The following is a 12,597-nucleotide window of genomic DNA, read 5'->3' as shown; positions in this document are numbered from 1 at the left end:
GCTAAATTTGAAACGTACAGTACTTAAATAGACAATTACCTAAATAGGAAACTGCGTAATCACGCAGCCGGTGTCAGCTTTTATGCTAGCAAGCTACGTCTGTTTACATTGTAGCCAATGTAGCAGTGTGAGCAACTAAATTTGATTTAGTGCTAGCAATTCAGTGAACAACTATCCCAGAATGGAAATATTTAACATGAATAACAAGTAAATAAGTAACAGAATCGCTTTTCTCAGTACCTGTTAGTGAATTAAGCTGACACGACTAGAATCATTTTACGTGGGGTCCTCCTCTCGCAAATTGCTTGGTCTGCTGCTACATCATTGTGGACGTATGACAGGTAAGCTTTCATGCATTGTACAGAGGCTGAAGTGAAAAAATATTTGAAATAGCAAAATTAGCAATTTTGCTTAATGTTTAAGAATGATAAATATCCAGAATAGTAGTGTTTCACTGTGAAGCTAATATTGCATTGCATTAGGACTGCTGGTGTTTCATTTCCAGTGAGCAGGCTTGCATTGTGATAAATTCATACAACTATAACACCCATGCATATTATTGAATGATACTGATGTTCGCTATAGCTTGGTTTTATATTCACCTTGATAACTAAATGATAGGCGATTATCACGCCTGCTCCCTCTCTCCCCCTCTGGCGCTTGAGGGCACCAGGCTGCCCTTCATTATGCACACCTGTCACCATCATTACGCGCAGCTGTGCTATATCCTGTTAGGGATACGTGGCAGTATTTACACGGCCGGATAAAAAACGTACCCGATTTAATCTGGTTATTACTACTGCCCAGAAACTAGAATATGCATTTAATAATGGCTTTGGATAGAAAACACCCTAAAGTTTCTAAAACTGTTTGAATGGTGTCTGTGAGTATAACAGAACTCATATGGCAGGCAAACACCTGAGAAGATTCCTTACAGGAAGTGGCCTGTCTGACAATTTCTTGGGCTTCTTGAGTCTCTTTATTGAAAACTGAGGATCTTTGCTGTAACGTGACACTTCCTACGGCTCCCATAGGCTCTCAGAAGGCGGGAAAAAGCTGAATGGTGGCTTTGCAGCCCCTGGCTGAAAAACATTAGCGCATTTGGATGGTGGTCGATCAGAGTACAATGAGACTGAGGCGCATGCACGAGGCGACCCCATGTTTTTATTTTCTCTGTCTTTGAACTAAAACAGGGTTTCCCGGTCAGAATATTATCGTTTTTTTACAAGAAAAATTGCATAAAAATTGATTTTAAACAGCGGTTGACATGCTTCGAAGTACGGTAATGGAATATTTAGAATTTTTTTGTCACGAAACGCGTCGGGCGCGTCACCCTTCTTTACCCTTCGGATAATGTCTTGAACGCACAAACAAAACAGAGGATATTTGAACATAACTATGGATTATTTTGAACCAAACCAACATTTGTTGTTGAAGTAGAAGTCCTGGGAGTGCATTTTGACGAAGAACAGCAAAGGTAATCAAACTTTTCTAATAGTAAATCTGACTTTGGTGAGGGCTAAACTTGGTGGGTGTCTAAATAGCTAGCCTGTGATGGCTGGGCTATCTACTCAGAATATTGCAAAATGTGCTTTCACCGAAAAGCTATTTTAAAATCGGACATAGCGATTGCATAAAAGAGTTCTGTATCTATAATTCTTAAAATAATTGTTATGTTTTTTGTGAACGTTTATCGTGAGTAATTTAGTATATTCACCGGAAGTTTGCGGTGGGTATGCTAGTTCTGAACGTCACATGCTAATGTAAAAAGCTGGTTTTTGATATAAATATGAACTTGATTGAACAAAACATGCATGTATTGTATAACATAATGTCCTATGATTGTCATCTGATGAAGATCATCAAAGGTTAGTGCTGCATTTAGCTGTGGTTTGGGTTTATGTGACATTATATGCTAGCTTGAAAAATGGGTGTCTGATTATTTCTGGCTGGGTACTCTGCTGACATAATCTAATGTTTTGCTTTCGTTGTAAAGCCTTTTTGAAATCGAACAGTGTGGTTAGATTAACGAGAGTCTTGTCTTTAAAATGGTGTAAAATAGTCATATGTTTGAGAAATTGAAGTAATAGCATTTCTAAGGTATTTGAATAACGCGCCACGGGATTCAACTGGCTGTTGAGTAGGTGGGACGATTTCGTCCCACCTAGCCCAGAGAGGTTAATGGACTCACCTGGACTCCATTACCTTGTTGATTACCCCTCTATATCTGTGTGCTCCTCCATTTGTTGCCTGTGTTAGCAGGCTCGAGAGGTCTTCTTTCCTCGGGGGCTCGGCAGGCGCCCACCCCACGTCATGCTTCAGCTGGCCCATCAGGCTCCCACGCCTCAGCGGGATCGTCAGGTTCCCATGCCTCAGCGGGCTCACCGGGCTCTAACACCTCTGCCGGCTCGTCGGGCTTCTACGCCTCAGCCAGCTTGTCCAGTGCCCTGCCTCAGTCGGCCCGTCAGGCTCGCCCAGGTGGGACGCTGGGTGGTGTCCCAAGGGGGGATACTGTCACGCCTGCTCCCGCTCTTTGGTGCTTGAGGGCACCAGGCTGCCCTTCATTACGCACACCTGTCACCATCATTACGCGCAGCTGCACTATATTGGACTCACCTGGACTCCATTACCTTGTTGATTACCCCCTCTATATCTGTGTGCTCCTCCGTTTGTTCCCTGTGCAATGGCTTTGTAAACAGTTTTCCATATTCATAGGCTTGATCAAGTTGTCACCGATTTACTTTGAATTGATCATTTCATTATTTAAAACATTTTCTTTATATGCAATGGTGAAACACGAGGGGAGGGAAACTGACAAGAAGAAAGTTAGCTAACAGGTACACAGACACTGCATGCATGGATTTACTGATCATGTAAGAATACACAAATACTGTCACTTGGCTGGCTAGATTGAGCAGAACACAGCTAGCTGTATTTCCTATGTTTTTAACCAGATGTTGTTAAAATGTCTTACCTCCAAATCAGTCAGCCACGACTATTTTTGTCCTCCCAAGCCAATGCCATGAAGTGAAATGAACACATCAGCTGCCATCTGTCCCTGAAAACGAATGGGGAAAAAACAATTTGCTACATGTACATTTCTCATTAGCTGGTTAGTAAGTTCACCAATTCAGGATAAAAAAAAACTGTCCGGGTCTTCACAATTGACACCGCTTTACGATTAGTTTGTTTAATTTGTCATCCCTAAACAGCTGATTACCAGGACGAGATCGCCTGCTAGCTAGCCATCGCGTCCGACAAGCTAACTTAGCACGGTTACCGGGCTGATAAACAGCAGTGACTCAACATTTGTATTCAAAATTCATATTAAAGTATTTTGTACAACATTTTAACATAATTTGGTGAATAAATAAACCTAATACTTACATTTTCACAAAGTTATTCCTTATTCCTCTGGAACATTTTCTCCCAAGCAGGGACTTCAGTCCGCAATTAATTCAGAAGTTTATGGAATTCTGGAACTTTCTCTCTGTTTTACTTTTAGTTTGCTAGGACAGTTTTCCCACCACCATGTGAGTTATCTTCTTTTCCCTCACAGCTTAGACTACAGGGAACACAGAAAACATACACCTAGCATTTCACACACACTTAGCATTTCATTTTAATTATTTATCTTGTGTTTCTAACAGTTTAGCAGAAGGCCACCACACCACATCAAAGTTGGTAAGTGCATGAGAAAACAATACATTTACTAATTAATCTGTTTCTGACTATTTGTCTCATTTGCAGCTACATTAGTCCAGTGGTCTACTAGTTAAAGGTGAGTAGGTTGTCTTTTAATACTACAATATATAATTAGCACTATTTCGTTGCTGTTTTTCATGTAACACTCTGAACACATGTTAAACTCTGAACTCTGCCACTCTCATCTCGCTCCTCTCCTCCCCAGTTAAGACAGAGTGTGTAAACAACAGTGAGACTGACTACCACAGAAGGCGCACTGGACAGCCATGCAAGCGAAGGTAACATCATAACACAATTTCAGCCTATCATTTCTCCTTTTTAAACAAAGCCTAACATACACGCAAACTCACAGATGTTGTTGGTGTACCAGCCATATTAAAATCAACTATCACTAAGTTTACCATTGCAGACATCCGTTTCCCTTCACACCAATACACATAAGCTGTTCATGTGATGTCCCCATTACTCTCACTCCTGTTACAAATATGCTTTTACATATTTATTCAAAATCTCATGTTTTCTTTCTCCTAGGAATCATATTTTATGCAGTGCTGGTGAAATCGACACTCAAACACATTAGCTGTTGCTTCATTGGATAATACAATTGCCATTCAATCTGATATCTTGTGCAATCTGTCTATTCTTTTGAAAGAATGTGGATTTTACGACATGACATTTTCTGAAGGATGAGAAAGGAATCCAGCAGGTTATCCTACAGGAAAATGGCCCTGGAAATCTTGTGGAATTACCTGTAAGAATCTTACCTACAGAACTTTGGGGCCAATTTGGTGTAGGACAATTCCTGCAGGTCGTCTTTCAGGAAGAAATCCTGCAGGATTTATTTGAGGACTATCTGCAGGATTCCTGCAGGGTTGTTTTCCTGAAGGACTACCTGCATGATTCCTACAGGAATTGTCCTAAAGGAATGTGTCCCCAAAAATCCTGTGGTATATCTGCAGGATTGTCTTCATGAAGGACAACATGCATGATTCCTACAGGAGTCTACAGGAAAGAGGCCCCGAAAATCCTGTGGGATATCCTGCAGGACTTTTTTGTAAGGGGCACTGTGTAAACTGGAAGGGCAAAGGGGCATGTGCTCTGCCCAGGTAGATCCCTATCTGTGCATGTGCCTCTTGGCTGATCACGGTGAGCAACATCCTAAATATGAAAATGTAAAATGTTTTCGCGCCTTCTCACCATTAAAGATAGTTAATGAAGAAAATGATGCCCTTGCAGCCTGAATGGATGATGCTTTATGTATGAGCGGGTCCACGGGGGACACGAGTGTATTACCAGGGATGCACATCAAGCCTAGACAATAGTGCAGATCTAGCGTCCATGCACTATGGGCTGCCTAGACTACATACAGTGCATTCGGAAAATATTCAGACCCCTTGACTTTTATCACATTTTGTTACGTTACAGCCGTATTATAAAATTGATTACATTTTTTCCCCCTCATCAATCTACACACAATACCCCATAAAGACAAAGTGGAAAACATTTTTTTTTTTTATTGATTACAAATAAAAAACAGATGGATGAGTATTCAGACCCTTTGCTATGAGACTCGAAATTGAGCTCAGGTGCATCCTGTTTCCATTGCATCATCCTTGAGATGTTTCTACAACTTGATTGGAGTCCATCTGTGGTAAATTCAATTCATTTGAGATGATTTGGAAAGGCACACACCTGTGTATATAAGATCCCACAGTTTACAGTGCATGTCAGATCAAAAACCAAGCCATGAGGTCGAATTAAATGTCCATAGAGCTCAGAGACAGGATTGTGTCGAGGCACAGATCTGGGGAAGGATACCAAAGAAATGTCTACAGCATTGAAGGTCCCCAAGAACACAGTAGCCTCCATCATTCTTTAATTGAAGAAGTTTGGAAACACCAAAACTGTCCGACCAACCTGAACAATCACAGGAGAAGGGTCTTGGTCAGGGAGGTGACCAAGAAACCGATGGTCACATTGACAGAGCTCTAGAGTTCCTCTGTTGAGATTGGAGATCCTTCCAGAAGGACAACTATCTCTGCAGTACTCCACCAGTCAGCCCTTTATGGTAGAGTGGCCAGACGGAAGCCACTCCTCAGTAAAAGGCACATGACAGCCTGCTTGGAGTTTGCCAAAAGACACCTAAAGACTCTCAGACCATGAGAAACAAGATTCTCTGGTCTGATGAAATCAAGATTGAACTCTTTGGCTTGAATGCAAAGCGTCACGTCTGGAGGAAATCTGGCACCATCCCTACGGTAAAGCATGGTGGGGTGGTAGCATCAGTGGTAGGGACTGGGAGACTAGTCAGGATCGAGGCAAAGATGAACAAAGCAAAGTACAGAGAGATCCTTGATGGAAATCTGCTCCAGGTTCACCTTCCAACAGGACAACGACCCTAATCACACAACCAAGACAATGCAGGAGTGTTGACAAGTCTCTGAATGTCCTTGAGTGGCCCAGCCAGAGCCTGGACTTGAACCAGAACAAACATCTCTGGAGAGACCTGAAGATAATTGTGCAGCAACGCACCCCATCCAACCTGACAGACCTTGAGAGGATCTCCAGAGAGTAATGGGAGAAACTCCCCAAATACAGGTGTGCCAAGCTGTTAGTCATACCCAAGAAAACTCAAGGCTGTAGTCGCAGCCAAAGGTTCTTCAACAAAGTACTGAGTAAAGGGTCTGAATACTTATGTAAATGTGATATTTAAGTTTTTTATTTTCAATACATTTGCACAAAAATTTTTTACCTGTTTTTGCTTTGTCATTATGGGGTATTGTGTGTAGCTTGATGAGTGAAAAAAAAACGATTTAATACATTTTAGAACAAGGCTGTAACATAACAAAATGTGGAAAAGGTCAAGCGGTCTGAATACTTTCCGAGTGCACTGAAAAGGATAGGGTGGTTTCAACAAAGATGTTATTAAGGTTGAATTAAAAAAAAAAAAAAAAAAAATGTCTCATAGTGTAATACGTTCTTGACTGTCTGGTGTCACAGAAAAGTCCATTATTATCCAGCTAGTTACGGGTGGATAGCATATTCCAGCTGCATCTGACACGGTATTGTTGCAGACTGGTGGTTTGCACTGACTGTAAAACGCTGTAAAGTACTGTTGGTGGTGTTGGATTGGTGACGGAGTCCTCTCTGAGAACCCAACTCACATTGCACCTCTTCTTTCCCGGGTAGGAATGAGACCTATGCGTGTGGAGCTGAGATGACTCCAATATTCTGAACCGTGTTGCTTTTTTGGTGGTGGCCCGGGACCTTCTTGGACCGATGAGCGTATGCGCGCATTCACGCATATCTTCACTCACTCACTCACGCACGCACGCCCGCACAAACACACACACAAACAAAACACCACACATCATATTCCGCGTCTGCAAACCAACGAACAGCGCAGACAGGTTTTGCTCTGCAAAAGGCTGTCTTGCAGACTACACTCGAGAAGAGTTACGGAGTGTAGTCTATTTTAAGTCCCCTACGATTTTGATGTATGAAAAAATAAACATTCTATAAAGAGGAGCAGTGCAATCAATCGTGGATCTTGGATATGGCAGGTGTGAAGACATTCGACCTTGTTGTTGGAGTTGTTTTAGTTTTTCTGTCTCTTGGAAATGCGTTTCAAGAGCCCGGACAGGACCCGACAAACGGTAAGACCCCATACTACCTCTTATATTTGCACCATGAAGATCTCTCCACATTTAATGATAACAAAATAAAACACTATGCATGATGACTTGTACAGAGAAACGCTTACAGTGCTTTATTTATTATTAAGTGTGGTTTGGTGTAATACGGTGCAATTGTGCAATCACTTTCATGGTGTACAATAATGAAACAAGGTTTGTTGTAGACGTATTTACCAGTATCTTTAACTGCCTTTATAACTGTCAAAGAATAATTTGTATGGTGACTAAATACCAACTACATGCTACATGGTTTTCATTATTGCTGTGATATTGTGTTTATAACGGTTTGTGCGCTCGTGAGTGAGGGTTGCTGAGCTTCGTGGTGTGTGTGCGTGCGTGCGTGTACTGCGCGCATCCGCGCTTGTGAGGGGGATTTGAAGGCTGCTGGTTTTGGATGTGTGCACGGCTATTGTTCTCCGTTATTTTTATTTCAGCGATCGATCCACCCTATGTCGGAGACTTTATGATAGGCAATGTCAGCTCATTTATTATCCTTACTATAAACATGTGTATAAAACAGTCTGTGTCCCAACGTGTTATCATGCTTTTATTAATATAAGGGCATATTGAAAGAGGTGTTGAATGTGTTTTTTTTCTCGTTTTTATCACATTCAATAAATTAGTTGGGTTTTGGTGAATCATGAAGACTTGATGAACATGGCCGTAGGGTAGGATTTTTGAAAATCAAAGGAAAAAGATCATGTTTTGCGTTTTGACTTAGCTGTTGCATCCTATAAATCAAACAGCCTATATTCTTTGACCCAACTATGAACATTCTCTTTAGGGATAGGGGGCAGCATTGGGAAGTTTGGATGAAAAGCGTGCCCAGAGTAAACTGCCTGTTACTCAGGCCCAGAATATGCATATAATTAGTAGATTTGGATAGAAAACACTCTAAAGTTTCCAAAACTGTTCAAATAATGTCTGTGAGTATAACAGAACTGATATGGCAAGTAAAAACCTGAGAAAAATCCAACCAGGTAGTGGGAATTCTGAGGTTTGTAGTTTAAGTGAATGCCTATCGAATATCCAGTGTCTGTGGGGTCAGATTGCACTTCCTAAGGCTTCCACTAGATGTCAACCGTATTTAGAAGTTGTTTCAGGCTTCTATTGTGAAAGGGGAGCGAATAAGACCACTCTAAGCAGGTGCTCAGATGAAAGCCTTTAGTTTAGTCACGCGCGTGGCCATGAGTGCGAGTTCCGTTCCCTTTCCTTTCTAATGAAAACAGTATTGTCCGGTTGAAACATTATTGAATATTTATGATAAAAACACCCTAAGAATTGATTAGAAACTTTGTTTGACATGTTTCCCACAAACTCAAATGGAACTTTTTAGACTTTTCGTCGAGACTTTGTGTCCATGCTTTGTGCATTGGATTACTGGACTAAACTCGCAAACAAAAAGGAGGTATTTGGACATAAAGATTAACTTTATCGAACAAAACAAACATATATTGTCTAACATGAAGTCCTGGGAGTCCCATCAGATGAAGATCATCAAAGGTAAGTGATTAATTTTAATGCTATTTCTGACTTTTGTGACACCTCTCCTTGGTTGGAAAATGGCTGTATGGTTTTTGTGGCTTTCACCGTAAATCCTTTTTGAAATCGGACACTGTGGTTGGATTAAAGAGAAGTTTATCTTTAAAGTTGTGTATAATACTTGTATGTTTGAGGAATTTTAATTATGAGATTTCTGTTTGAATTTGGCGCCCTGCAATTTCACTGGCTGTAGGCCAGGTGTTCCGCTAGCGGAACCCCCTTCCCAGAAAGGTTAAGAAATACGATTTTCTCCATGATAGGAAAGAACAAAGATATGATTTTGGCAGTAGTGCACCCCTTCAACCATCTGATTGAGATTGTCCCTCTGTCAGTGCATGTGCTGTCTACCAGGGCCTTGCTTTATCTGATCTGGAACCAGTTTTAAGACTGGGCCTTTTATTACAGTAATTTGCCAGTAAGTTACTTGAAAAACCACAGTACTTTTTTTAAAAGTGTAGAACCACCTGTACCAGTCTGTCAGTCTCCACTTCCTCAAAGTTCAACAACCAAACACTTTCAATCAGTAAGCCATCATTTTAGAAAAAATAACTTGCTCAAGTATTAGTATTCCTGAAGGAGGTGCAAGTCTTTAAAGTGAGGGAGGAACATTGATGATCCACACACTTCTGCAAGGTGTCTACAGTTGATGCCTACATTCCAAATGACATCCTATTCCCTACACACTTGTTTTGACCAGGGCCCAAAGGTAGATGTTGGGTCCATACTGTCCAACAGGGCTCTAGTAGTTCGATGAGTCCATACTATCCACCAAAGGCTCTAGTAATTGGAAGAGCCCATACTGTCCACCAGGGGCTCTAGTAGGTGCATGAGTCCATGCTGTCCACTAGGTGCTCTAGTAGTTGGATGAGTCCATACTGTCCACCAGGGGCTCTAGTAGATGGATGAGTCCATACTGTCCACCAGGGGCTCTAGTAATTGGAAGAGCACATACTGTCCACCAGGGCTCTAGTAGTTGGATGAGTCCATGCTGTCCACCAAAGGCTCTAGTATTTGGATGAGTCCATACTGTCTACCAGGGGCTCTAGTATTTGGTTGAGTCCTTACTGTCCACAAAAGGCTCTAGTAATTGGATGAGTCCATCCTGTCCACCAGGGTTCTAGTAGTTGGATGAGTCCATGCTGTCCACCAAAGCCTCTAGTAGTTGGATGAGTCCATCCTGTCCACTAAAGGCTCTAGTAATTGGATGAGCCCATGCTGTCCACCAGGGGCTCTTGTAGGTGGATGAGTCCATACTGTTCACTAGGTGCTCTAGTAGATGGATGAGTCCATACTGTCCACCAAGGGCTCTAGTGGAGAGCTCTTCAGAATGTGTCTGTGTTTGAGAGAGAAAAACTACTATGAGTATGTGATTGTTGGAGATTCTCACACACACACACACACACACACACACACACACACACACACACACACACACAGACATTGGGTTGTCTTTACTGTGCTATTCACCATATTAGGTACTTTGTCATAGTTTATGGAGCCAATGAATCTCCTTGGCCAGTCAGTGCTGCACATGGATCATCTGAACTTAGATCATTGTTAGAATTATCAAGAGCTCACATTCTATCTTGAAAACTCATGATCTGGGCCTTTCAGAGGTACGCTGTGAATTGAAGTGTCAAACTGTTTCTGAAGAGGTTATGGAATAAAATAATTCAAATTCTCAATGATTCCAACCACCACCCGTTTTTCCTCAAATGAAGCAAAGTTCTCCAACCTCAACAGTTATTTGCAAACACATGGACAGGGATCCAGCTGTCAATGTCTAAAAGGCTTGGAGAGATTTAACTTTAGAGGAGATCTTTCCAGGTGCACCTCTCTCTGCCTCTGTTCTATACAGGGTATTATTTTTAGAGTAGCTGTCCAGTGAGACGCTTCCCTTGTCATAGCATTAACTGACCATATTTAGTAGTGCCTCTCTCCTTTCCTAGATAGTACATTATTAATAAACAGGAAGTAAAGGAAAAGAAACACCCTAACAAACGTCAGCCGTGCGGTTGGTGTGTGTGCGCCCAAAGGCTGTTCACTCTGTAGTTCACTGGGTATCTGGGACCTTGTTGTGTACAACTCACTGTGGAGGCTGACTCACACACTCTGTTTCTTTCATTGGCCAGCATCCACAGCAGCAGATGACAGGGAAAAAATACAAATGTTGATGGCTATAGCCACACACCCACACACAGTTTTGTATAACAAGAATTTAAGCTTTCTGCCAATATCAGATATGTAAATGTCCTGGGAAATTTTCTTGTTACTTACAGCCTCATGCTACGTTAGCTCAACCGTCCCGTTGACTGGACACCGATCCGAAAAGAAGATAACTAACCTTATGGGGACACACAATTCAGTTCAAAATCAAATTTTCCCTAAACCTAACCCTAGCTCCTAACCCTAAACCTAATTCTAACCCTAACACTAATTCTAACCTTAACCCTAAACCCTCTGGAAATAGCATATGACCTTATGGGAACAAAATAAATGTTCACATTTCTGTTTGTTTACTATTCTTGTGGGGACTTCTGATCCCTACAAGTATAGTTAAACATGTCCGCATGCACGCACACACACACACACACACACACACACACACACACACACACACACACACACACACACACACACACACACACACACACACACTTCCTCTCACAGTTATAAATGAGAAGAGCAGTGGCTTATATCTGGATGACATTAGAAGATCTCATGGGCTGAACATATTTCTTTGAAATATTCCCGCCATGTGACGTCTCTGGGTGATGCCAGTGGCAGGCTCACACACTGATGAGTACAGAATATAGAGGTATGATTTCATGGGGATTTTGGGGTTAATTGTCACTCTGGCTCTCTCTCAGAGAAAGATACTGTATAGGCCACTTAGTGTGTGCTGTTGCAGTCTGTCTTGATCTGCTCACTAATGATGTGGTCTATTTAACAGCCCTCAACGCAAGCATTTAAATGTGCTAAGATTGTGGTTGTGTATGGAATGCCATGTGAAAGTGGAGAGCTCTGTTGTATGGGATTCAGGCACGGTGCTGTGCTGTACTGTTCTACACTGTGCTGTGCAGAGTTGAATGGATTCTTAGGTAGCGAGTGACTTAACCAGGCAGTTATCCACAGCCTTAGCTCTGGGGACCCTGCTTCTCATCCATCATAATACCACAGGCTGCCTTTCCTCTCACACACTCAGATACACAGAAACACACAAATACAAGCCACGCATGTACGCGAATAGACATAGAGTTAATACAGTGGTCTCTTAGCAGCGTCACACTCAACCTTCAAAAGGCTGAGTTTGACCTTCGAAGCTAATACAGCTTATCTGACTTGTCTGGTGAAGTGTCGGGCTGTGACACAAGTCTTACTGGCAAAATGGTGCACAAAAGAGCTCTGTGTGTCTGTTCTGAAAGAGGAGAAGTGCAGGAAGTTTATAAGCCTTCTAGTAAGGAATTCCATTCTCTCTCTCCCTCGCTCTCGCTCTGTTTATTGTGTTTGTGTTCTATCTGTCTGTCTGTCTGTCTGTCTGTCTGTCTGTCTGTCTGTCTGTCTGTCTGTCTGTCTGTCTGTCTGTCTGTCTGTCTGTCTGTCTGTCTGTCTGTCTGTCTGTCACACTGCACATTCTAACTGGTCAGAATCAAAG

At 42.0% G+C, this 12,597-nt stretch overlaps 1 protein-coding gene across 1 annotated transcript in view; it reads left to right on the top strand.

Moving 5' to 3' along the window:
* The first annotated feature begins 6,844 nt into the window (after positions 1-6,844).
* LOC115154454 (plexin domain-containing protein 2) overlaps positions 6,845-12,597 on the top strand; it is a 168,601-nt gene continuing 162,848 nt past the window's right edge. The window contains exon 1 of the mRNA XM_029700694.1: positions 6,845-7,361. Within this exon, the coding sequence (XP_029556554.1) occupies positions 7,262-7,361 (100 nt within the window). The 5' untranslated portion in view covers positions 6,845-7,261. The remainder of the gene's footprint in view (positions 7,362-12,597) is intronic.

This window comes from Salmo trutta, chromosome 2 (genome assembly GCF_901001165.1).
Source record: "Salmo trutta chromosome 2, fSalTru1.1, whole genome shotgun sequence".
Taxonomy (NCBI): domain Eukaryota; kingdom Metazoa; phylum Chordata; class Actinopteri; order Salmoniformes; family Salmonidae; genus Salmo; species Salmo trutta.
Note: the sequence above shows the minus strand (reverse complement) of the source record. Positions and strands in the feature narration are given on the sequence as shown.